Raw genomic sequence first — 27,955 nt, forward strand, 5'->3', positions numbered from 1 at the left:
CATGGCTTCTGTATATGATGGAATATTCCTTTACTCTTAGTTTATAAAAGATTGCAACCAATATGCTATTGAGTATTATACTTTCCTCGATATATTCTGAAAACTGATGTGGTACGCTTCTTAGATAAATAACATCCACTTAATATAAACTTAATCAAACATGTATCCTTACTGAAGGGAGCATGACTTTAGGTACAAGATAGCTTTTCCAGTGTGTGGGGCCAACCGCCACTTGGGTTTACTAGTTCGGGGACCGGGTTATGGGGAAACAAACATTGAGAAATCTTATCCTATATATATAACGTTTTGAATCGAGTGTAAAAAAACCTGGAGACACTTCATCAAATGTATATACATATTCATATATATGATATAAACACACACACGTATATATATATACATATATATATAATATATATATGATTATATATATATATAGATAATATATATATATATATATAAATACATACGTATTGCTAAATATTTACTGTCATTCCATGAGCATTACTTCATCTCTGTTTACACATTTAAACCTACGGCGGTCACCTAATTAAATATTCTTGTCAAATATACGATTAATACTATTATTTCTGCTCATCAGTAAAATTCTATTTCCACTTTTCAACTTAGATTAAACTTAACTAGTTTGACGTTTAGGCCTTTTGTTGAATTAATCTTTTCACAGCCTTTTTTTTTCTGCTACCACTGTTTATACTTGTTACTCATTTACCTTTTAATCTTATTGGTTTTGAGTACACAAACGTTCCCAAGAAAATCTGAAAATAAGAAGAGACAGTCGGATGAAGAGTAAGAATTCTCGAGGAGAATAAGCAGGAGAACGCAGGTAACCTGAAGGGCATCTGTCACAGGGAACCATAAACCAGATGTCAAACAATGCATCAGATTTACGTAGACATCCACAACAGACATCTATATGTGTTTTTCTCTTTACTGAACTCAAGGAAAGGCTAAAGGAAGTGGCAATTTACAAAAATAGTTTTAAATAAGTATGCTGGAAAATGTTCATCTCAAATCTAGATGAGGTGAAGTAACAACTTCGACAGAGGCTGATTGTAAGCATATTTTGAAAAGGTTTCACTAGAGCTGAAATCCAAGAAAATGGGTTATGATGGAGCCGAAAGCCTTATAATTACCAATATCAATCACACCTCCGTCCCGAGAGCGGCTGGCATCCAGATCAACCGGGTCAAAAGCCGAATCGTGATTGGCCACCGGAGGGAGTGACGTCAGGGGTGCGCGGGTCCGTGCCAGGAGCTTATTGCCGCTTCCCCTTCCAGAGGCTTTGGATCGGCTTCCCTCCGTTGTGCCTTACCTCTTACTACGGTCTCCCTGCCCGACTCTTCCCGCCCTTGGAAGGATGCTGGGGATGCTGGCGGCCTGACGAAGGAACGGTGTCCCAAAATAGGCCACGACGCTCAGGAAGCTCTAAGGAAGATGGGCGGAGGTACTCAGAAGGGCGATTCGGAGAGGCGATCCTCGGTTCTCTCTCTCGATTCCGAGGATGAGAACAAATTGGTGGAGGTGAGAACTGCCTTTTCGTTTTACTAATTAGGTGCACTTGATCCACTTCCGGTTATGCGTGTCGCCAACGTGTTATTTCGACCGGAAGCTTAATGAGGTTAGGAGACCATTATCGTTTATCAAAGATTATTGTAAGGTTGTTCCCCGGAAAGAACATAGAAGAAAAATTAATGCTATTTTGATGGAGTTTATTCATATCAGGACCCACTAACTGGGTCCTGATGCATCTCTAACAAGTGGCCACCATGAGTGTTGTTTCGAGAAGATTCACACTCTTAATATAAACAAAATGCCATCAGTTATCATTCGAAGCAGCCCTCGTACAAGCTACAATTATTCCTGATCCTAACGACGAATCATTTACTTCTCTCGATAAACTACATTTACCAAATGATGCTAAAGATATTCTAAAAATGAAACGAAGCTAATCATTCGAAATGAAAATGTCTCCCATACGGATGTCATAAGTTCTATTAATATTTCGGCGATGCGAGATGCAGAGAAAGAGACAGGTTCTTACCAAGGTGATGGTTTATCCGCGTGAAAAATTCCTTTAGTAGCAATAACATGATACTTACTAAATTAAATTTTAAAATCTGAGATTTTAAGAAATCATATGAAACATCAACTGTATATAATGCATGTGATAAAGATATACGCTACACATTTTATATACATTATATATATGTACATATATCTGTATATATACGTTTAATCGTATACATATATATACATTATATAAATATTATATAATAATATATATATATATTATATATATAGATATATATATATATATATATATATATATATATATTATACACACACACACACACACACACACACACACATATATATATATATATATATATATATATATATATATATATATATATATATATATATATATGTGTGTGTGTGTGTGTGTGTGTGTGTGTGTGTGTGTGTTACGTCCTAAGAAATAACTCACAATTTGTTAAGCCCACTGAGTCAAATTCCGAGCTACAAAAGTAGACTGTATTCGAAAATCTAACAGACCACTCAAATTTTAAGTGAATCATGTGCTCTGACTTCCATAATCAAAATGAAAATATATCCAAATAAAGGGGAACCAAAATAAAAAAATGAGATCTCAAACACATGGCGGGGACTAAACAGAAATTGTAAGTCAAAATTCCCCCAAATGATATTGTAAGTCATACGAGGTCCATTATACACCTTTTCAAATGTTCATTACATCTGAACACTTCCATCACAAAATCCGTCATGGGACCATTAAAACACACCTGGGAATTAGACAGACTCACCTCTATTAAAGCTCAGGATATACTATACTAGTGTGTCCAAGAAATAGTTTAATGAAATCAAAATCCGGGGAACTGATCGTTCCCAAACCAATTAGGAGAGGAGGTTCCATTCTCTACTCAGACGGACTGGTTTTAGGAGTAGGTTGACATAAGAAACTGATCTTATACATGGTAGTTACACCACGTTGGTGAGTAGCAACAGTGGAGAAGAAGGGCGTGGGGCTATCCTCATCCCCCCAAAAATTCTGGAGGCATCCATTCCCTCTACGGCAAAAAAATAAAAAAAATAAAAAAGAGCGTGCTGAACTATATATATATATATATATATATATATATATATATATATATATATATATATATATATATATATATATATATATATATATATATAAATATAAATACTAATATATATATATATTATATATATATATATATATATATATAATATATAGTTCAGAATGCTCTTTATATTATATTATATATATATATATATATATATATATATATATATATATATATATATATATACACATATACATACACACACACACACACACACATGATATTATTAATAAGATATATTACATATATGATAGAATACCATATATATATATAATATATATATATATATATTATATTATTATCACATATATATATATATATATAATATATATATATATATATATATATATATATATATATATATATACAAATTGATAATCAGATAGTTTCATTCCCAAAGGACAATTCTAGCTGTCTTCCAGAGGGCAATTATCAGTGAAGACATAATCTTGTAGATCCCAACAAACCCTGAGCAGGAAACCCTCAGCTGAGTTGTTAAGGAAATATTCAGTTCTGTTTAAACTGCAATGTGTACCGTAAAGACTAAATGAGGCATACTCTAATCTTATAAATAAAAAGTAAATGAGGAAAAGGAGGACTGCAAGCAGATGAAACAGCTAGAATCCCTTCTCTGCAAAAAACATACCCGTGTGTGTGTGTGTTTTATCACCGGTGCAACCTGTAAAGTTGTTATGTACTGGCTTTTGGAAACGGAAAATGAATGGCCTCATCCAGCCCAAGTTGAAATAGATAAAAAGGCGAAAAAATTAAAAGGAGCGCTTTTTAAGAACTGAGAGGTTATATGTAACTTGAAAAACAGTCACTGATTCACTGCCAACTCCCTCCGGAGCTGGATAAAACGCCACCTAACAGCGTAACGAGGAATAATTTTTTGCTAACTCCATACTCTTCTAAATGACTCACTACAAATATATTTCTGAATATTAACAGTTGTGAAATGAACCTTAGTCTTACATTTTCTTCTAAATGTTTGGAATTGTATACAATTTGCATGAAGAGAACTTATGCAGCTAGGCTGGTATGCGTATATATACGTGTATATATATATATATATATATATATATATATATATATATATAGATATATCTATATATATATATATATATATATATCTATATATATATAATATATATATATATTTTTATATATATATAGTATTATTGTTTTATGTATACGTATAACTCTATCTATCTATCGATATATATATATATATATATATATATATATATATATATATATATATATATATATCGATAGATAGATAGATAGAGGTATACGTATATATATAATATACATTCCCCTGACAAAGGTAAAGATGTGCTAAATATCTTTTATTGTCTCAGCTTGATACCTGTTCAGTTATTTCCCCATTTTCACTTGCCGTATTGCCTCAGCTTGGCTTTCTCTTCCTATTATAATCGAACAGATTCCTAGCTAATTGTTCGACTTAGTCAAACTGTCCATTTACCCGCCAGTAAGAGATACTGCGATAACTTGGCAGCTGTTTAAATTAATCTACCTTAGAGAGAAAATGGAGTTCATACTAAATTCAGTGACAACTAAGTTGAATGAACTTCGCGCACAGACCCTGAAACATGAATTCGTCTTCTTTATCCTGGAAAAAAAAAGGAAAAAAGAAAAATGGTATTGAATGACTAAGGTGCTTCGCATTTGCTCATCATTTGTGTAATTCCATACTTGGCTTTTACAATAATCTTGCCTCGAAAGTATGCCAGTACCTTCCACAAGAAAGCACGCAAAATCGACGCTGCCAAATCTAGGCCACTGCTTCTTTTTAGGTGCTGACACGTTGGGCAGGTGACTCGCACAGACCAAAGTAACTCATGGGGCTTTCTCTTTCATTCATGCTAAATCGATTCAAAGTTTTCATCTTGGGCAATAGTCGCCATTTCTGGATGATGGTGGCGTGGTGGAACGATAGGTAAAATAAGCTTAACTCACGATAAGGTCTACTCCATTGGATAAAGAAATTCCCTAATCTGCAGCAAAGAGAGTCATGACTAAGGCCATGCAGGCGAGTGCGTGGCATGAAGGGTTGGAAATAAACGAAGATGAAATGGGTATACAAATTACCGAGTAGTAGTTCGTAAAAGTATGTTGTACAGCTTATACTTGCTGAAACGAGCACAGGAATTCTTCTAAACAAATGGAATAACATTTCACACGTACATAAGGTAAAAATACTGAATTTTATCCAGTCATTATATTTCTGATTAACAGTTAACATGTTAACACATGGTATAATTTTAGCATATCATTTTGACAAATAAGTGCAATGCAAACTTAAATTTTGATATCAGAGCAAACGTTATTCTCATATATTCCACACAATACGAAGTAAGAAATATCTCGCTCATTATTACCAATGAATAGTGGCAAACTTTGCCTATAGGTTACTGATTGCGCCTTGCAAACACATTTCTATAATGTATGAGGACACCTGCTGTATTTTTGGTGTCAGTAAGGATTCTTTCTAGTAGGAAGCCTGCAGGATAACGTTTTATGCCATCAATTTTTCAGACATGAAGATCAGCGTTAGGGTTGTTTAAAGTCTATACATTCCATCCAACGTGATTTCTCAACGAAATTCCAAAACGTCAAAGTCAACGGGAGTATTTCGGGACGACCTACGTGAATCTTGGAAAGGCTCTCATATTATCCAATTCAAAGTCAAAATGGCAGTATTTCTTAATTGTAACAAGTCCTGGTTCATTTTACGTTATCATTGAACGATGTCTTATGGATCGACGATAGCGAGAAAATGAAGTTTGGTATCCTAGGCAACAACAACCATGCCATATAATTCAAATGCCTGTTCTAAGTCCAGTTTAATTTCAATTATATAAGGAAAATTTTCTATGGTAAAAACTATCGAATCCTGAGCCCAAGGAAAAGTATAGCTTTCAAGAATGATAATAATAAAGAAAAGAATCTTGGTCAAGGAAGCGCTAGGCCAGTGGTTGTGGTTGATTCGGCAGGTATTATTATTGTGTTTGTCCTTTTAAGATCAATGTGACTCCTAAAAAGTCAAATATTTTTTCTTATGTTAATTATTATTAATGATTCGCCCTAAATATCGTTCCAAAGACTTAGAATAGAAAATTATGACTTTATTGGCTCTTTCTGTCGTCGGTTTGTTTACGCGACGCTTTCCAATATTAGAGACGCATAAATATTAGAATAATATTTCGAAATGCATGCTCAGGTCATGAATAATTCTTCATTAATATATAACATATTCTAATAATAATTAAACGAAGGAAAAAAAGCAATGTGCTTTTTCTCGTTTCGTCTCTACAGTATAGCACAGTTCAAAGTCTATAAGGGCACCACATTGAGGCAAAGAATATGAACGAATGCTTCCAGGACCCAGCGGTTTAATCCATGACTTCCACCTCTTCTCCATTTATTGGATAACACATCGTCCAATGTCTCTCCTCAGGTCAAGACAGGATGCTGTGGGCTGGACCCCACAACAGGCAGGGGCAAACAGATCCACTTGGCACAGATGCTGTTGCTGCCCTTCGTGCCCATCATGGCTCTTATCATACAAAATGGTCTCAACATGGTCAATGTCCTTCAGTACCAGTACGAAATGCAAGAGACCATTGATCAGGTAATGAGAGAGAGAGAGAGAGAGAGAGAGAGAGAGAGAGAACGCGATTGTTATTAGAGGAGGTAGAGTCACTAATGCTATATAATATAATGATTGAAAGTGAAAATATCCGTGAATTTCAGTAAGGAAACCAAAAAAATGGCATCCCATCTAAACGATTAGGCGTCCGGCAGGTCCAAATCAGTACGGGTTTAGGCAACGTGACGGAGGCTCTGCAGTCGGAGAGGGCGGAGATCGCCTTCTACCTCTTCACTAACGGGTCGGTCTTCCGGCGGAACCTTTCGGAACACTTCGCCTACACCAACTCCCTCATTGATAATCTGAAGTGGCCCAAGTTCCGCATCGAGGATCCCCTCTTCAAGAACAAGATCCTCTTCCGTATTCGACTCGACGACTTCCGCGACAAAATCACGAAATTCGACACGCCCTCCATCGATGCCGGAATCCAGTTCTACAACAGGGCGAACTACATCTTCTTAGACCAGGTAGGTGGCATGCAGTCCCAGCAATGTTTTCTCAAAGACTGAAAGAAAACATCGTCTTTTTTTTCATGCCGAAAGAAACTAAATATTTAATAATAAAATTGACTGAATTTTTCCATACCAAATAGATCTTGAATGTTAGTTCTGTACCACTGTGTTAACCTTTGATATCTCCAACATTAGTTAACGAGAGAGATCAAAGAAAAAGACAGTTCCGGTGTGTGGCGGCCCCTTTTGGCGTACAAAAACCTCATCCGGGCCATCGAACATTTAGGCATCTCGATGGTTTTCGGAGAAGAATATTTCGGGAGGGGAGATCTGGACCACACCTCCTACCTGAACTTTGTCACTAACGACGCACTGGGGCAAGATTTCCTGAATGCTAGCAAGAGCTTTGCCTACTGGATCAAAGACAGGTAAGTAGACTTGAATGAGACTATGGTCTGAGAAACGGAGTTTTTGTGAGTTGAATTGCTTGCCTGATTGTTGAACGGAATTTTGACCGGCTAAGACCTTTTAACATGCCACTTGTGATAGTCTGCTGGAAATAGACACCTCAATATACCAGCTATAACATGGTTTGCATTTATAGCGCTATTCTGCCGATGTACTGTTAGGAATGGGTAAAAGAAACCCCTACAACACTACAAGCTACTTGAAATGGAGGAATATTTGTCTTTCTTTTACCAACACACTTCACACTTTGGATATTGTAAAATTAAATACCGACTACGAATGGCATGCAATGCAGTTCAAACGCTTTTTTGTTTCCAGCTATGGTCTCAAATCACGGACATTCTCAATTTTTTCCTTCCTTGTTTCATCCTAAAGACCTTGTTGATATGTAACTTTTATTTGTTGAAAATGAATAAAAAGAAAATACTTGAAAGATTCTCCAACATGAATGATGTTAACAGTTCAGTTCAACTGCAATTCAAGATTTTTGTCCTACTTTATGGGGTAGCACTGAGCAAGGCCACCTGCTTCTAGAATGACATACAGACAACACGAAGAAATGCGTTCTGTGGTAATTGTGCCTTGAAGATAGGCTGCACTAATTATGAAAATTCTTTTCTAGGTACCTTCAGCTCCAGCAGACTTACTCATGGTACTCCAACATTACTCGGAGACGCCAGGAGATTATCAACAGGGTAAAGATTGAGCCAGATTTTGATAAAGCTACAGAGTACTTCTACGCCATGCTGGGCTACCTGGATGCGCTTCAGAAGATCCAGTATGAAATCAGGTTCAGGATTGAGCAGACTATATTGTCAGAGGTAATTATCATCAGATGGCATATTCTGCTTGAATTAGGCACCGGTTAATATCTCCACTGACGGCTTATGTGCATAACGAAGAAGTAAAACAAATATGGGGTTAGAGTGATAAAGGGCAACACATGGTTTTACTTATATGATTTGCCGCCAGTAAGGAAAACATTTGACTGGATTGGTCTGGGGGCAATTAGGATAAAAAAATATGCATATCTTAATTATATCAGACATTATCTGATAATATTCACTAACTTTCTTTTACAGAGCTGTATAACCTATTTATTCTTTCAAGAAGAAAACATCACCAAATAATTCTTTGAGGTCCATACGATACGTTGTTAATATTTGACCAGAAGCCTCAAAAAACCAAACGCAACAACTGGCAATTGTTAATGCATTTTATCCACAGCTTGATACTTGCATTTTCGGAGACACTTGGCACATTTATGATTGTTGTTCTCGACATGCCAGAGGAAAACAATTTCATCTTTTATTCTGTTCTAGACAGCGATAAAAGGTATCTAGTGACATCATTTATCGTTTGCCATAAGTGAAATACTTTTTCCATATGTGCTGTCCATGTTTCTCAATATACATAGACACACTCGACAGGCAACGCAATTTAATCCTCTTCCACCTGTCTTTGGTGTGCATTCAAACTTGTTTAATGACGAACACTTGATCCACACCTTTCCCTTGCCTGAACCCATATGTTCTTATCACTACTGTTATGTACACATTTCGTCCCCTGGTAATCGTTCCGTCATCCGTATCACTTTCAAAATAAAAATAACCATACACTTTTTATGTTATGCTAAGCTATGTTATACACCTATAATGTTATTTGTCGCCTCTACCAACCTACCCTTTGTACAATGAAACAATGATTCATTTCACCCTTTCCTTTGAAATGTTCTCTATCCAGTAATAATTTACAAACTCACATCAGCATTTATCAAACCATCACCGCTGCACCACAGCATCAGACTTGAAATCCCATCAGCCGATGGTGTCTCTCCATTGCTCAACATCTCAACTGGCCCCTTTTCAACCTCAACACTCACTTCCACAGCCATTCTCAAATTTACATGAACCCTTTCGACGCTTATATCATTCACCACTGCCTTGCTTTTGCTTGTTACGTGTTACAAGCAACGAATCTTCAGAATATTCACTCTCGTTTACATAATTCATTCAGAGATTCATTTCTTCCTTAACATTTCTATTTTCAGTTGCTTCCCTAAAAAATAACCTTTTTTTCTCACTCAAAGTCTGGGTCGCCTTCCCATTTCCCAACTGCTTTTGATACTGCTTTCTTTTTCCCTCGGATTTGTTGACTACTGCGTATCGTAACATAATATTCTCTTTAGTCACACAATTGAGCCTCAACGGATCTTTTACCTTTCACTGAAACTCTTATTGACTTACATCATCCCTTAGTAGATTTGTTTTCTGTTTCTACTCTCTTATCCCCTCAAACACTTTCAGCTGTCACTATGACCAAGTCATGGAATTTCCCTAATCATTTACCCACCCTCAAACCTGTGCGTATTTAGTCATGGCTTTTCACACTTCTTTAAATCTAACTCACTTGGCTTAATGACACAGACAACTGCATTTTCACCGCTTCCTTTCCGACTGAAAATGAATCTAATAATTATAACTTTCCCTTTAACCAAATAACAATTAGTGTCTACAGCCATGATATCCATCAACTCTTTTTTCCATTTATTCTTTTTTCAAACATGCCGTTTTACCGTATGAATTATTCAGTAAACGCTTGCATTTCCATTGCTCTGGGTCCTTTCTAAAAACATTTCCGTCAGATTCTATTCACTCTCTTTTATTCCACAAACTTTAAACTCGGCATGTACGCATGTTTATATATATATATATATATATATATATATATATATATATATATATGTGTGTGTGTGTATATATGTGTGTGTACACATATACATATATATACACATATGTCTGTGTATGTGTGTTACGTGTGTGTGTGTGTGAGGTTACAGCTAGGTTTGTCAAGAGAAAAGGACTAGCCCCTTGTCCTAAATTCGGTGAACACCTGTACAAACCCTTAAGAGAGAAGGCTTCTATCTACACACACACACACACACACACACACACACACACACACACACACACACATATATATATATATAATATATATATATATATATATATATACATATATATATAATATAATTTTATGTAATCTAGTGATCACTCACAAATGCTACAATGGGCTTTTAACTTCCCACTTTCCTTAATACTTCGCTATGATTGTGACTACGAACATGAATACAGAGAGGAAATAAATGAAAATGACGAGTCTACTTTAGCTCTAATAAAATTTACCTGAAATTGACAGACATACATAAAGGGAGATCGCCTTCACTCATTTCCCACATGCTTTTAAATCTTTTAACAACAAACACAACTAGGCGGAGTCGGGAAATGGATACACTATGACATCACTGAGTCAAGGAAAAAAAATGTAATATATATATATATATATATATATATATATATATATATATATATATATATATATATATGCAAATTTGATAAAAAATAACAAGGGTCTTTTAGTTTTAAATACCCCATTTCCTGTAACCTATATATATATATATATATATATATATATATATATATATATATATATATAGTATATCGTATATATATATATATCTATATATATATATATTATATATATATATATATATATAATATACTCATTTATATACAAATACACTTGTTAAAACCCATTCCCAACAACGTTAATAATTTTGTCGTTTCCTTTAATAACGCAGTAATAGCAAATCTTGCCTGTAATGAGAAATCAGCTAGCTCCTAATTTATTCTTTGAACGAATCATAAAGAAACAGTAAATCAATGGATAGCTAATTAGTCTATTATATGGCGGGGCGCGTTCGCTTTGAACTAGTGGACTTGATTAAATCCATCTGTCGTTCAGTGAATTAACTATCGCATCAGTTAAGATGAAATAGAATTCTACTGAGTAACACTGATTCTGGATCATGAAGCCTCCAACTGGTGAATCTCCGCTAATTTGTGCTTCATTTCCAGGTGACCTCATCGAACAGCCACGTGGTCGTTGGGATAGCCATTTTAGCGGTCGTTCTTCTCATTTCACCTGTAATTATCGTCCTCGTCAGGATGGTCACAAGAACTTTGCAAGTAAGAGAAATCCAAAATTGAATCCTTTTTATATTCTTATAAATGACAGAATAAAATGATACGCCATTCCTTTATAATAAACGTTGCCATTATGATAGAAAAATCATACCTAAACATTTTTGTTAGATGGTGACTGTACGAACAGATCCAAAATTCTTCAACTCATGAAAACCTTTCAACATTAAATGTAAGAGTCTTTGCGAACTTCGAGTTTTAGTACTCATTTATCCGAGAAACAGATTTTTTTTCTTGAAGTAACGCAAATGTATGAAAGAAAATTCCTTCCGTGCCTAGATCATTTCTCCATGTACAAAGAGAGCAGTGGCCCGAAAAGGCTAAAAGTTTTTACACCGAATAGAATATGCCCAATTCCCTGGTTTAAACAAAAAGTCCTTTTACCGCAAGCAAGATACGTTGTAAATGACATCATCGTACTGGTTATGAATTTTATTCTTTTCCATAACTGAACAGGCTTTCACAGAGACGCTACAGTACAAGACCTACGAGTTAAGATATGAGAAGAAACGGTCAGATAAACTCCTCTACCAGATGCTGCCGCCGACTGTCGCCCAACAACTGAAACAGAGAAAACAAGTGTCGGCGGAGACCTACGAATCAGTGACGATCTACTTCTCGGATATAGTAGGGTTCACCGAGCTGGCTTCTGAGAGCACACCCATGCAGGTAATGTGTATTACTGAAGAGGCAGCAGACTGCTTCAGAGAGACTGGTTAATGGATGTCTGGGGTGGGGGATATGCGGTACTGTTAAACATGCTCCCGGGGAGTAGATTGTGGTGGGGAACACTTTGGTCTTCAGGTATTGGGTAAAACCTTGATTAACTGAGAGTGAGGGGATGAAGTTAATGGTACCAGACTGTGTGACAGAAAGATCCCATTAAAGAAAGGAAATATATAATTTTCGCTTCTCTATCAACACCTTCCTATAAGGAGAAAATAAAATGTTTTTACCATGATGCATTTTGCCAGCGATGAGATAAGCGGTAACAACTACCCCAGAACCATGTCATAGCATAACAAGTAAGTAAGTTAGGCATTAGTAATTAGTTATGATAATCTTAATCATTGGTTTGACCATACTTTGCATGAAATCCACGTTATAACACATTCTTTTGGAATAAAGACATTAATTATTCAAGTTTTCCTTATGGAACCAAAGAAGAGAAAATTGTAGCCCAGGCTATACATCTGTTATGCTTGCATCACACAGTTGCCTTTCACAGTAGCAGGGAGGCTGCCAAGTAAATTCTTTACTGTTTCCTCAGACACAAGGCAAAGTTTCTGAGCTTGAGAGAGAAGGATACCTAATGAATGCTGAACTGAACTGTACTGAATACTCTGGTGTTAAGTTGCATCTAAAAGGAAGAACGATCTGCTAAATGCCGAATTGCGAGATTTTTTCATCTCTAAGGACGAAAATATTTGGCTCTCAAATGAGGCCTGTTACAATCTAATTAAGTGAAAGAAATGATATTTGAACGGGGCAACAGATTGTTTGAATCTTTTACAGTATCACGCAAAAGCTTGCCTGAAGATATAAATATAATCCAAAATTAAACTAACATGAATGAAAAAGATTCCAGTTTCCCCAGATAATTTATTTTCATATTTTTCCTGTATAATTTTTGTTATACTACAGATTATGGACTTATATTCGCAGACAGGTCTTTAAACCAAAAGTCAATTAATTTTTTGAAGAGTTTAATAAGTAATCTCTCTGGCAATGACAAATGTACCCAGCAGAATGTGTGAATATTCTGATCTCTCACGCATCATCACTTATCCAAATGCGATATAAAAAGACTTGAGTCAAAAAAATTGCTGACCTGCATTGAGTGCCCTAACATGTTTTTGTGTTTATAGAAATAGTTCAGTAAAAAAATGGAATCCCTTATTTCTATAATTTTTGGGTCACAGTCACAACTTATGATATTATTTTCATGAAACAAGGGAGATATTCGGACAGGGAAATTGCCACTTACTCCTTTTCATTTCTGAAACTTTAAATAGGTTCGGTAACTTCAAAACGACAATGATCATCGTTGTCGGGAATCTCTGAAGCTAATGTTTCTGTTATTTGCACACTCACAGGTGATTTCCCTACTGAATGCTTTGTACAAGATGTTTGATTCGCGTATTGAACTGTATGAAGTATACAAGATTGAGACCATTGGAGATGCATATATGGTAGCCTCTGGTTTACCTCAGAGAGGAGAAGGTAAGAATAAGATGTCAAGAGTTGTTTAAAACGTTCAAATAACCGAATCAATATTTTAATTTTGTCTCCACTAAAAGATCTCAGTAGAATAGGACGTAAAATTATTATGAATAAACCTAAGCATCCTACTATTCGGAGAAACGTTGCAAATAAATCACGCTCTTTACTTAAAAAAAAAAGACTGAACTCTAGAAATTGTCACATATTGGTCAGAATGATCTACACTTCTTTTTAAAAAACGATTAACTTAGAATCAATTTACTTGTATAAATACATTAAAAAAATACACCCAAACCCCAAAACATTCCCATATTTGAAGCTCTCGTGCAGGATACATTTGTTTTACGGTCTGATAATTCACTCAACCCAGACGAACATGTTGGCATATCAGCAAAAAACATGGCCAATATTCTGCTTTGTTCAAACATTAACTTCACTGGAGAAACAAATCCAGAGTTAATGTGGCTGTACTAATATATTTTAAAAAATAAAATTACAAATTTTTTAAAAATATATTTGTACTGTTACATAACTGTGGAGTTGTTTCTCCATTTTAAAACTCATGCTACTCGGAGTATTTTTCATTTATCTTCATTCATAACTACAGCATTTCACCAAATTATTTAACTTATGTAAAATCTAATTTCAGTTAAATCTAACAGTAGGGAACTTGTGTTGTAGTACAACTTAGAGGAATATCACACGATATCTTTTGGATCCTGTCTTTCAGGAACATGAATGTAGCCTACACAACATCTGCATAAGCTTACCATAACTAATGTATTATAGCTGCAGTATGTGTATCAGGTAGAGGGATTGTACCGTATCAAACCTTGATTGTGACCTGTAGTACTACTACATCTCAATCATGTAGTACAGCATTCCCTTACTACAAGTGATATCACCCTGCTACACGAAAACGCGTGGATACGTATCTACTACAGTAACATCACATTCCACTGTCAAATAAGGCCCTAACCACATCTCAATATGATCTGGATTTTGGGAGCAACAAACATTGTAGCAGAAGGTTCTGACAATTCCTGAGGATGTTTACGACTTGGAGCACTATTACATAACAGGGTCAAATAAACTCCATTCCGAGAGGTTTGCTAAGGCCTGTGGTAAAGTAATTATTTGGAAAGGGAATGGATCATTCTTATACACAGACACACAGATGAAGTACGATGACATGGCACATCAGCTGATTATCTAACCATTAATCAATATATATTAATTATATTAAGAAACTGAATACCTATTTAATGCTAAGGATGAGTAGACACAAAGTTGAGTTGTCCTATCAGAACATTGATAAACAATTTATGTGTTTTTATTTATTTATTTTTCCTAAGAAATTCACTAAAATTCTTTCATTTCTGCTACCTTACAGTGCGAGACGTTATCTTCCTCGTGTTTGACATTATGCATTTCACACTATTATTCTTTATTACACATTTTCATGCAGAAATATTATGTAGACATGCCTCCTCTTTGTTGTGGAGACTACAAGTTTTTAAAGGATTTTGCCCATGTATAACACTGCAATATTTTCATGAGAAAACTAGGCAAAATGTATTTGAAAATTAAATATCATGAGTATGACTCCTCTGAAACTCCGATAATTACATTAGAGAATTCATAGATCGTGATAGCTGTCACTAACAAGCAATTCTGTGATATCAAGTGCAGAGCATTAACCTGTTTTAGTAAGGTTAAGAATTAAGATTTTGAGACATCAGTCTTTAATGCATGATTACAGAACTTTTAATCGTCATCGCCCCTTGAATTCTTTTATAATACTGATGAATTGCATACAGGGGAAATGATTTCAGCATAGAGAGTGGTATTTAAGAAGACAGTACTCTGGCAACTTTCATTTACAAACTGATAGAATGAACCATAAGGGGTTTGAAGTTCTATAGGCTGAAAATACCACTCTTTATGAATAGTCCAGTGATTCTTGCTTTACTCTCGTTGTAAAAAGGTGGCAAAATAGCCAGATACTCATACTAACAGTTTTTTTCCACTGAAAACATCTTCCATCAACTACGTACCTGGTCATACAATCAACATCAACATCATCATCATCATCATCATCATCATCATCATCTGCTTTAGCTTTGACAGTCCCGTTTACAATAAAAATTTGGAATGATTGAGCGACGGTTTTACCTAAACTTTGCAGTGTTGTGAAGTAATATTAGTCTTAACCTATGCTGAGAGCAGAGTATGAATTCATTTAACACATTTCATTTAAAAGCGCAGGGAAGACTCAGTTTAGGAGCTAATCATTGTAAGTGTTAATGATATAGTTAGTAACTGTTTTAACTTTATCAACAACATTTTTTGGCGTTATCTTGTATGTGCTATTTCCTGCTACTAGATGTAAGATCATAGCTACTAGGCTAAATAAGAAAGTTCTAATAATCATGAACTGTTTCAATTATGGGTGGAATGGCTCCAGAAAGATCTCTATCTTGAGTGTTTCTTTCTCTCTGTTTAGACCAAATCAAGAGATCTACGAACCTGGACCGCCTAGTTTACACGCCCCCTGTCTACAAAATAATGAGTCATACGGGTTTAGGTAAAATTTAACAATTTAGTGGCCATTGTGTCAGAGTCCTAACTTCGTTGAATTTTGGTTAAAGCAGATTTTACTACAACTTCTCAATTACTTTAAGGTTTTGAAAGATTTTGTGTAGCTATGGGATCATTGTACCTGACTGTGTCAGAAACCAGAGAATTCTGTCAGTTGACTTCATGGGGACTTCCAGTTCCTTGAACAGGAAAGCTGAGCCAAAATTTCAAGCAGGTCAAGGACTCAGAAGTAGTAGTCTGTCAGTACTTGTCCCGCTGGTTTTAACATTATCCTTTTCCTTATCTTTCTACATTGCGATGACAATGCGCTTGGCATCTTGATCGCTCGCTCAATCATTTCAATGACTTTTTGGCTTTTGTGTAGAGAAACAATTTACGTGTTGGTGATGGTCAAGACAACGCATTGTCGTCAGCAGCATCACTGTCTTCTTAGCTGAACTTTGCCATTTGCTTTAGCCTACTTTTAGGACAGCATTAGCATTGTTAGCCTCATGTAGCATAACAACTCAAGGAAAATCACACCTCCGAGCCCTTCTCTTCCTCATGAACACGTTGTGTTTCCATCTACTTTCTGTATGTGCAGTCTCATGGTAGTTTCATTATACCAATACAAATTTTTGTTGAAATTTTAATTTTATTGCTTTGAAAGATCATTAGTTCTTTACAAAAGTAATCTTGTGTGTGCTTTTAGAAAATTTTGTCATTATTTGTGGAAATAAGAATGTGACTTTTATATCCTTTAGTCTGTACCTTTCTGCAGGTTTCTGTTCTATATTCCTGTAAGCATGCGTATTCCTCTCGCCTTCATTTCCCTGTTAGTTTAGAACACACCCTCAAAATTCCTCATCATGCTAAAGGCCTCAGTCTCCTGGTCTGTACCTAATAGATGTTATCTATTTCATCACTTTTCTCTTTTTCACTTTACCTATCCATCAGGAAAAGAGCACGCGGCCGAGATTGCATCAATGGCCCTTGACTTACTCCATGCCACGGAGAACTTTGTGGTGCCACATATGCCCGGAGAAAGACTCCAGATTCGCATTGGCATCCACACTGGTCCTGTGGTGGCTGGGGTAGTGGGCTCTAAGATGCCGCGCTACACACTTTTTGGCGAGTCAGTCAACATTGCTTCCAAGATGGAGTCCACGGGCCTTCGTGAGTATTAACATACATATCATTTGTGTTTTATTCTCAATAAGGAACAGTGCACTTAACATTTTGCTGAGTCTGCCCAATGACGGTGTTTAAATTGCAGGGAGAGGAATTCAGAATAATCTAACTGAGATGTCCAGAATAAGAGCAACATTTGAAACTGATTCTTTCATGCGTTCTTTCATTTTCATTCCTGTAGCTCAGCACATGGTTTTGATTTTCTTTCTGAATTTAGTTTCAAAAGCTCCCAGTGCACTGTGAATATCTAATCATGTCATTTTCTGGAACCCTGACATACAGCACATTTGATACTCGTTCCAAGCAGATGCTCTGCTGAGTACGAGTAGTGAAATGACCCTAAACTGAAGTAGCTAGAGTGTGATTACTTTTGAAGTAGCTCTCTAACAAACGACCGCTGTGTGACTTGCCTGTGTGATTTATTTTCAAAACAGCATTCAAGATACATATCACGGCATCCACAAAGGAAGCGCTGGATAAAGTCGGTGGTTTCATCATGAAGCTGAGGGGAGAGATGGAAATCAAGGTGAACTAAGGTTCCTTGTTCGTTATTTGCACTGATTTTCACAAGACTTTTCATTGATAGAGAAAAGGGAAAACATTAGCAGACTAAGCAGGAGTGACTACCAAAGACGGCTTTGGAGATATTAGAACGCAAAGCAACTGTTTTCTGCATTATATGAAAATTGGGTGAGATTTACAAGAATGACTACAAATCCTGTGATGAAGATTTGATGGTTAGTGATCGGTCATGACGTTGTGGGAACTGAATTCTAAGCATTAGCTCTGCTCATGATTTCCCTTTTTTCGCAGTTATTGAGCATAATAATCATTAAGAGATTATATGTTGGTGAGATATAAAATGGAGGCGCTGAATATCTAAGCGACAGTTTGCCAGCAGAAATATTTAAGAAATTGTTTTCCTCCAGTTTCCTTCATCTTACTAACAAATTTTCTTGTTTCGTATGAAAAATGATTAACGTTCTTTTTCAGAAATAGGCCATCCAACCAATTGTTCATGTGAACCTAATGTTGACATAAACTCATTACCATAGTTTATCCAGTCCAAAATATTTATTTCTGTAGCCTTTTAACTTAAGTACATCTGGTAACGATGTTGTTTTCCCCTCATTATAATGAAATAAATTCTTCATAAAATCTTCTCTTGAGAAATACTTTTCAAGGCTTCTGCAAGTATGAATTTCATTAACTGATAACAGACAAATGAACAGCACTTAGGGTTGTGTTTCATCTGACGACAATCAAGTGAGGTCATTTAACTGACAATTCATTTTTATCTGAACACAATCTCTCTCTCTCTCTCTCTCTCTCTCTCTCTCTCTCTCTCTCTCTCTCTCTCTCTCTTTTTACATTTGTTTAAAAATTCATCAGCACTTGTATGTTTCTGATTATTGATCGATCTCCTACTTGACTAATATTCTATCTACTTATCTATCGATCTGTCCGTTATCTGTCTAACTTCCTATAGATCGATCTATCTATTTATCCCATACATCTGTTCATTACTCAGCTTGATTATGTTTACACTCTCTCTCCTTCTTATACACGACTTTCTTGTATAAACAATCATATTCTCTCTCTCTCTCTCTCTCTCTCTCTCTCTCTCTCTCTCTCTCTCTCTCTCTCTCCTACATGTCATTATCACTCTGAATCTCATACTAACGTTTACGGTCTCTCTCAACTTTATGCATCTATCCTCTTTCTCTCTTAAGCAAAAAATATATGATGAATAATAAAAAGCACTTAAAGAGTAGAAGATATTGATCCTAGCTTAAGCATGACTATGTAATATATGAAGCAGCAGCACAGTATTTCAGTAATAGCTATAGATCCCCTTAATGATCTCCAAGCATCCAGAGAGGCAGAAATGCAACGTTTTTCTTGAATTAGTTACCAATGTCTAACATAGCAGCGTCAAATATTATATAACAGGAATTCCGAAAAAAGAGTTTAAGAAAGCAGATGATATCCAGTTTTTAATGTTTTCATCTCATTTGGATAGATATCAAATTCAGTACTATTGCACAAGTTATTTTCTTAGAAAATAAGCTGAACACCAGAAACTGCAATAACTTCAAATGTTATGTACTTTTAATGGAAAGCATAAAAGATACCATTCTTGATCAAGTTAACAGACAGTAATTTTTAAAGATGAATGAAGCGGAGGGTATTCAACAATTACGAAAGTAATAGATTCCATATACGGATGTGAACTCTAGCAGAAATAGCTACTGGCTGCTCCGCGAACAAGAGCCCGTGCTGACACACGGCAAGCTTATTCTAACAATTACGAAAACAAGTAGACGGAACCAACATGAACACCTAATGAAGAACAATGATATACAGTGAGAAAAGCCACATCAACTTCTATAAAATAAAGACATGATGTTAACAAGGGTCCATTTATAAGTTCTGTCCTCGACTGGACATTATTCTTCTATCGTGGTCAATTAAAAGCATTCTTCAGCATCACGAGTCATCCATTGGTGATATTTCATGCCAAAACAATTTGATGCTTCCTCTGCATCTACAGTGGCATCTACTTTGTGTCGTAATTATGGAGGCGGATCATGAACTCATCCAGGATTTTGTAATGATGTTATTGTTCATTACAACAATCACTTAGAAAACAGAAGTACAAAAATTCAAGTTTGGCAGACGAACTAGTGGTTATTTACCAAAAGGAAGGAAGGTAAACCATAATAAAATACCAGTAGTACAGAGTGACCATCTACATGATACCAAGTTGAAGTCAAAGACTGGCATCGACAAACAACTGACGTTGTTGTCTTGTTGTATGCATCTGAACAGCTTGAACCCATCGGCACTCAAAAACAGGTGAAGTGGCAGCAGTACTATTGAATAAGCAACTCTGGATGTAGTTCTGTATAGCAACAAAAGCTAGCTACTTCGAGAGTTCTCTTATGTGGTGCCATAGGAAAAGACAGTGCCGTCATTCTGGAAAGTCTGTAGAGAACAGCGTAGAATGAAATTTTCCAATTGCACCAGTTAAGCAATATCATAACAACTATTTCAGAAGATGCATTGATACCATAACACCTCTCCCAGTAGCTAAGTTCCATCAAAACATGTTTTCATCATAATTTCTTTCAGATCTTTACTGGCTACCCATCACTGGATAAAGAGGGATTTGTCTCGGTATTTCCAAAACATCTGCAGAGTCGGCTCCTTCTTTTCCCTTTGACAAAAGCCTTTCATTGACACTGTGAGAAACAAATGACTTGGTGACATTGTAGACATCCAGAAAAGGTCTCCTCATCAATTTTACAATGGCTAGGGTACTCACCATATACCTTAACCTCATCTTTGCAAACCATAGATTGTATTTTCTCAGTTGGAACAGTGCTGCTTCCTCAGCGTCAATGAAAAAAAGGCATTTAGATTCTATGAAGAATTTCTCATAATTCTTGATAATCAATGTTCAGAGAAAACCAATTCCTTTAATTTGAAAGGGTCTATGACACTTTCAGTTCCCGAATTGTGGATTTCCATAAAAGTTATTTATACAAAATGAAATTACCCAGAGCTTCAATGGCATCCTTTTAATTGAAGTCTTTTCTGTTTAATTAAATTTGTTTTTATTTTGCCACTGAGTTCAATGTTGTTGAAAGCATGTTTTAGCTCATTGTAAGTTGATCCAGCATCGCAATTTTTATTTTTTTCATTTATAGCACACCTCCTGTGTATGACCTTTTTTGCTGTAATGTAGGTTTTGTTCTTCAATATAAAGTCTTTAGAAGGGAGGTTGTCTCAACCACAGCACTTACTAGTCTTTTCTTGAGCATCTCCTGCAGCAGCATCAGATCTCATTTTGTCCAAAGCTGAGAAGTCACATTCTTTTTGTCCTTTGTATGCTCTTGTTTATCTACGAGGAATGGCATTTTGGGGTCACTGAACTCTTGTCTAAAAAATCCTTATTCATTTGGGCAACTTGATGAGTGATGGCAGCCCATAGAAAGTTTACCCTTTTCACCATATGGGCAGCAATATTCTTGGGCTACCAGAGATGTACAGATGAAAATGAACTCGTTCTGTCACAATGAATAGGGTTTTGAACTCTAACTTATTCCTTCATGAAGAAATCTTACTTTAGGAATATGACTTATCCAAAATATGGATCATTCCTATTGCAAGAAACATTTGCAATTTGCAATTAATTGTTATGTCATGAAGTAGGCAATTTACCGCACTATCCAGATTCTGATGTCAATAAGTATCGTCTGCTACTTTTACTGCAAATGTTGGGACATAATAATCTTGCCAGAACTTGACCAGTGAGATTGAAATGCAGGAGACTAAAAATACTTCAAGCAAGTGTAAAATATCAAGGACTTCTATCTCGTATCAATATACAGTACCGTTCTTTCTTCCTCCATCTGCTCATGTTCTATTTTTTCCATTCTCCATTTATTTAAAAACTTTTATCTCTTTCTCCATTTTCTCAAATAGTCATACCCTCTACTTCCGCCAACGCTACACTGCTGGCTGCTTTGAAATCCTACTTAACGTACCACATTATCTATATATTATTTCTTAAAAAAGAGGACGACGCGAATTCAAAGGCACAAAAAGATTTATTGGAGCAGGACAAAAATTAAGTTGAATGTATGAATCAGCAATTATTTACAAAATGCAATGTAAAGAAAAGATAAGTAAAATACAACAGTGTCAGATGAGCAAAATAACAATCTGCATAAGAGGCAAGAACTAGCATACAATGTGTACCTGACGGTATATTGAAGCATTTATTTATATTCGTCCGATGTATTAGCCGCAAAGTAGGTAAAGTGGCAGCAGTATGGTTGACCTGTTAATGTCAGAAATACCTCGAAGCTAACCACTGTGAGTGATTATTTAATTTGATGCAGCAGGAAGGTGTAGTGTCAGTCCTGGAAAAACTTAGAATATTACTTGGAACTGAGGATTGTCGTTGCATGAGTCCATAGTAATCACAGTCCACATTCTTCCTGTCTTAAGTATAGTCAAAGACAAAACGAGCTGAAAATGTTTTTAAATATTTATAACTGTTCTTTTGTTTTCAATCTTTGTAAGTGTTTCAGTTATGACAAAAGATGCATGACTAGGACAGCAAGTTGGATTTCCTTGTTATGGAGATTTTTAAAAATTTATTATGTACATTATTTTGTATTCAACTAATTTACAACTCGTTATATACGACCAACCATAGAGTTTCACAAACACCAAATTGCCAAACATTTAATATATTTGTGAATATTGGAAGGTTGGGATTTAGCTGACCTTATCCATACAACAGTGATTAAGCTTGACCAAGCTCAGGTTCGACAAAATCGACTCAGTAGCTCATCTGAGTAACAGGTATGTTGTAGCTTAGTTGTAAGGGAGTAAGAATAATAAACGCTTGAGAGAGAAATGTGCCACAATAATTTGATATTTGATACCAAAAAAGGTATTGGCCTTTTGGAGGCTTATGGAGCATCTTCGCACAAGAAATTCTGTGTATTGGATCTCTTGATCTGTTACATTTCTGCCTCTTCTATGCTGTGGTAGTATACCATCAGGAGCCTGTTCTCGCACGCACCACCACCATTCAAACTGTAATTTATTTATTTTACTTATATATAACAACAGTCACTGCAACTGAATATCTTGATTGCTCCCATCAGACGATACCTTCACAGTAGCTTCATGACTGCACCGCATAAAACCGAGAAAGTACTTTGTCGTGTACCTGTTTAAATCTCGGATTGATCAGGCAACCAGATGGATTTAGGGCCATTGAAGAATATATATATATTTAAAAATGGAATACAGAGTTAGTATCTTAAAAGTAAATGATCAAGTTCTGAGTAGCTTCAAAGAAAGAATTGTTTAGTTTTAAATGAAATGCAATAGAATCTTCTCCATAGCCTTGTGATTTGCCCGAATGACCCTAAAATCGACTTCCAGTGGACCGATCTATCCTCGATCGTGGGACACGGCCACTGTACTCTCTCCTCCTCACAGCTGAGCCAGAGAGTATCGTCGCAGGGTAAAGGATCAATGGAGACCTACTGGCTCATCGGGAAGCACGGCAAGATGCCCGAGCGCAGGGTCGAGTCCGACAAGGAGGAGGAGATCGACGTCATGGCAGAGAACCCCCACACGGACGCCCGACGCAAGCAGAGGAAGGCGCAGAAGGAGAAGGAGAGGGAAAACAAGGAGAAGTCCACGGTACGCAGGGCGATTGACTCCATCAAGGAACACCTGCCCAAGTAAGGTTCTTTGTTCGGGAAAGGTCCTAATTCAAAACAAACAAACAAACAAAAGGGGTGTTCGCTTTGTCTTACAGAGTAGTTTCTTAAAGGAAGAATAAAGGCCAGAGATGCAGAATTCAGGCACCTAAATGTTACCCAGGGAAATAAACAAGGAAACAGATTTTTTTGATTGCTACCAGTTAAAGAAGCCTTTTCATTGCACTTTTTTCGATTCAAATGGTAAGAGAGAAAGTCTCATGTGATCTGCGAAGGAGGCCACCCATCGTCGCAACCAGCAGCATCCCACCCCCATCGCCTGAACCCCTCCCTCTGTGACTACTCTCCTTTACTATGTTAAGAAAAAATTTCATTTTCCCCTTTTTTCTTCCATGCAGGAGTTAGGAGTACTGAAGCCCCTCAAGAATCCACAATAAGCAGCTCATACTACACAGAAGGCAATGAAATACCGTCGCTGGAGACCACTCCACTTGAAAATCATTTTTTCTGTGTGAAGGAGAAGTTTTCAGAATATTTACACGAAAGTGTGCATTTGGAATAGCGGAAAATAAAATTTTAAAAAATGGTGCAAGGAGAAAACTGTTTCGTAGATATCCGAACAGGAAGTTTTGACCTCATGTTACAAAGTGAAGGAAAGTCTCTGTCTGACACGAACAGACAAAAATTTTTTGTAATTGAAGGAAGAGCAAAAGTGTTTCTTGAGAAGAAGGTGTAGAGTCATTTCTGTTCTGTGGACAACATCTAACTGATTTCGTTTAAAAACAACATGGAACCCCCTCTACTTGTTTGGTATAGTTGAAAATGTCTTTTAGTTTTCAAATCCATATAAATATTTATAAATATATATACATGAATAGGTATCTTGCATAACAAGCACGTAATCGTAGACTTCACTTTATACAGCATTTCGTCATCAACCGTGTGTACAAAATACCCTAACTTTCGATGTAAGCAAAGCTGTCCAAAGTCTCAAAGTTTCCATACATCTGGAATACTGAAATATCTGTACCTTTAAAATAGCCTCAGATATCCACGCTTGTAAAATTTCAAGAATTCATCGGTGGAGCAATGTTAATGTGTGTAATGGTTCTTTACCACTAGAGGAACTTGTAATATAGCTGATGGCATCTCTGTACATAAGTTACAAACAGGTTTTTCATCACTAGAAAGAATATTCTAGGTTATCCTTACTGTGCCGTAGTTCTGTAAGGTACAGCAATAGAAATAAGGTCTTCACTTAGTTGAATTTGAATTTGCCTCCTGCTGTGGTTAGATTAACTTAGCACATGCGCACTGTGGCATTCTAGTCTATCATGATCAGCACCCTTGAATTGACTGATTACTGGAGTAACTGGGAATTCAGTGCATAGAATCATTAAAGTGGTATGAATCCTTAACAACTGTAAATTGATTAATCTACAAAAGGAAGAAGAAATCAAAATGGGGCACTCCTCTGTACGAACAAATTCTCTGTCAATAGTAACAACTTTAGATAAAAATATTATGGACTGAAGGTTATGTACTTCCTTCGATCATTACGAAGGCTCTCGTAACTTACGAGAGCGCAGAAAGGTGTATTTTTCCCCGTAGTAACCCATTATGCTCCTCTTGAATGTATTGTATATTCACACCAAGAATTAAATGACCTTGCTTGCAAACAGGTACAATAATTAGATACTCATGTTTCACAAACCAAAAGCCTAAATGTTACACTAACGATAACCAGTTTTGCTTCATAATAAATACGACGTGAAGACGTCCAACCTGCAGAAGGCGAATTTCTAACTTTTCCACGAAAATGTAGTTGGAAACGGCACAAGCTGATAAATCATTTAGGCATCTGCTTCTTCGTTCTTTTTTTCGTCTTGCTGAAGTTGGGGTTAGAGCGGAGACTGGTGACATTTAGTCTCATGATGACTTAAAGCTGAACTATCTTGACGATTTACCTTTCCCGTTCTATTCGATATCGCCCTCCCCGAGTCAATTTATTCTTCACCTCTGACCCCAGGTCCTATGAAAATAGCTACCTCTTTCATATCTACCCCTTGCTTTGTGTTCCCTTATCTCATAAATTTCATCCCGCTTTATCAGTGACAAGTACTATATCATGGTAAAACGTTGTAGAGAGCTCCCACCTGTCACTTCTGTCAAGTTTTATGATGGGTGAGTGACAGGACCTTCTGGCACCAGTCAGTCCTTTGTGCTTAAACGCTAGATAGTGCCACTCAGACTTGGTGCCAGTGTCAAACTCGTCTGGCCTTTTAAATCAAGATGTCACACTGATATAATTCCTTCTAGTCTTCTGGAAAATTATTTTCTGCCATGACACAGACATTTGCTGTGTGTTTGCAATATCATTTGAGTAAATACAATAAAAACGCAGAGAAGAAATTTCGCTCAGAATACCTCTTTCAGTGAATATCTTCTTGTAAGAGTGAAAAACAAAATCTTGGTATTTTTATAATAAGACGTTTTATCATGTTGTTCAGTATATGTCACTGACTGATTCCTTTTCACACACCTTTGATTATTTTTATATTAAGTTAATCATGTATCTTGTTCCTGCACTCTCTCTCTCTCTCTCTCTCTCTCTCTCTCTCTCTCTCTCTCTCTCTCTCTCTCTCTCTCTCTCAATTGAAATCAAAGAGGCAATAAATGGTTTTGTATCGTGTAGAAATTACAGACTAAATGAGAATGAGCCTGCTAATAAGTATGTGCTGATCTTACCTGATTATCTAATTACTTAAGAAACTTGGAAGTCCCAGTAACCATGCTAAAAACCACTTTTCTACTGAAGAATCAAATAGTCTCTGACTGCCTTACAAAATGTCTTTCTGCATTTTTTTAACTATCTGCAAATAACTGACTGCATAAAGCAAGCCACTGTTCCTTGAATAGGCCCTTGGACAACACGCGTTTAGAATGGTAACTGTCATATTTAGACATCTTGAGATTGGAGAATGACATTTCTGGTTCAGAATGAATAATATCATTTTATTCACGAATACATTTAAATTAATCATATTATATGCATATTTATGAAACATTCTTTCCGAGTGTTATTATGAGGGGAACCTGGACACCACTTTCTGACTGATAATTTTATGGCAGTTCTTTGCTTAGGAAGACAGTCGAGAAGAAACATAATTTCCTGGCCTCTGACAAATATCGTTTTCACTGTCTTTGTAAATGACTGACATCATGTAGGAGTTATCTTAGAATCTTCTCCCATTTAGTTTTGAATAAGTCCTGCACTAAGCCCAGAAACAGCAAACAAACGGACAAACAATTCTATATGTTCTGCACTAGCACATGATTTATGAGCATAAACAGTCAGGGGAAGCCTCGTTCAGCATTGTTCACGTGAACAGAAAAATAAAACTGATCACTGCAGATATCGAGTTTATATGAAAGGGTACCTTACAATCAAGACTGCCATTTTATCATGAGATCTTTTTAGGAGAGGTTGTCATTCACAAATCTGGATCTCATCCAGTTTCTATAGGATTCGCCATACTATTCGTGATACTGTTACACTGACATTGGAAGTTAGCATGCTCTGTGAAACACCTGTTGACCGAATTTAATGGTAAAACAAATAAGACAAGGATACTTTATAGGAATAGTCACCTCTAATAATTATGGCAGTGACAGTACAACTGCTTTGATTTGTTTGTGAATACTGCTGAACGACCCAAGAATTATTTAGGAGAGTTTGTTTGTGTGCACTGACAGAAATTCCTCCAACCTTGCCACTTACATCGCAGTGAGCATTATGTAGAAAATCAAGTTACTTCACTGTACATAACTACTTTCAACTGTAACAAATTAGCCAATAAATACTAATTATTTCTCGTTC

The 27,955-nt window shown here is 36.2% G+C and overlaps 2 protein-coding genes across 6 annotated transcripts in view; one reads left to right on the plus strand and one right to left on the minus strand.

The window, feature by feature from the left end:
• The window catches only part of LOC135222621 (uncharacterized), a 90,886-nt gene that overhangs the window by 18,735 nt on the left and 44,196 nt on the right, over nucleotides 1–27,955 (minus strand). The window lies entirely within an intron of this gene.
• Nucleotides 1,309–27,947, plus strand: LOC135222620 (uncharacterized). 5 transcript variants are annotated; one of them, XM_064260728.1, is made up of 13 exons: nucleotides 1,309–1,542; nucleotides 6,673–6,846; nucleotides 7,020–7,331; nucleotides 7,512–7,744; nucleotides 8,407–8,605; nucleotides 11,702–11,812; nucleotides 12,284–12,496; nucleotides 13,924–14,050; nucleotides 16,557–16,637; nucleotides 17,588–17,806; nucleotides 18,256–18,347; nucleotides 23,849–24,096; nucleotides 24,474–27,947. In XM_064260728.1, exons 1-13 carry the CDS (start codon nucleotides 1,456–1,458, stop codon nucleotides 24,478–24,480), a joined length of 2,103 nt encoding a protein of 700 aa, XP_064116798.1. In that variant the 5' UTR covers nucleotides 1,309–1,455; the 3' UTR covers nucleotides 24,481–27,947. The 5 variants fall into 5 exon arrangements, with proteins under 5 accessions (XP_064116798.1, XP_064116799.1, XP_064116800.1 ...); XM_064260729.1 differs by having other exon boundaries at nucleotides 23,849–24,055; XM_064260730.1 differs by having other exon boundaries at nucleotides 23,873–24,096.

Source organism: Macrobrachium nipponense, chromosome 8 (assembly GCF_015104395.2).
Source record: "Macrobrachium nipponense isolate FS-2020 chromosome 8, ASM1510439v2, whole genome shotgun sequence".
Classification (NCBI taxonomy): Eukaryota; Metazoa; Arthropoda; class Malacostraca; order Decapoda; family Palaemonidae; genus Macrobrachium; species Macrobrachium nipponense.

Excerpts from the sequence above, each read along its gene's own strand:
- LOC135222620 (XM_064260728.1), top strand. The coding sequence starts at position 1,456 with ATGGGCGGAGGTACTCAGAAGGGCGATTCGGAGAGGCGATCCTCGGTT. Across the intron at positions 8,606-11,701 it reads AGCAGACTATATTGTCAGAG|GTGACCTCATCGAACAGCCA; the intron begins GTAATTATCATC and ends CTTCATTTCCAG. Across the intron at positions 17,807-18,255 it reads GATGGAGTCCACGGGCCTTC|CATTCAAGATACATATCACG; the intron begins GTGAGTATTAAC and ends TTTTCAAAACAG.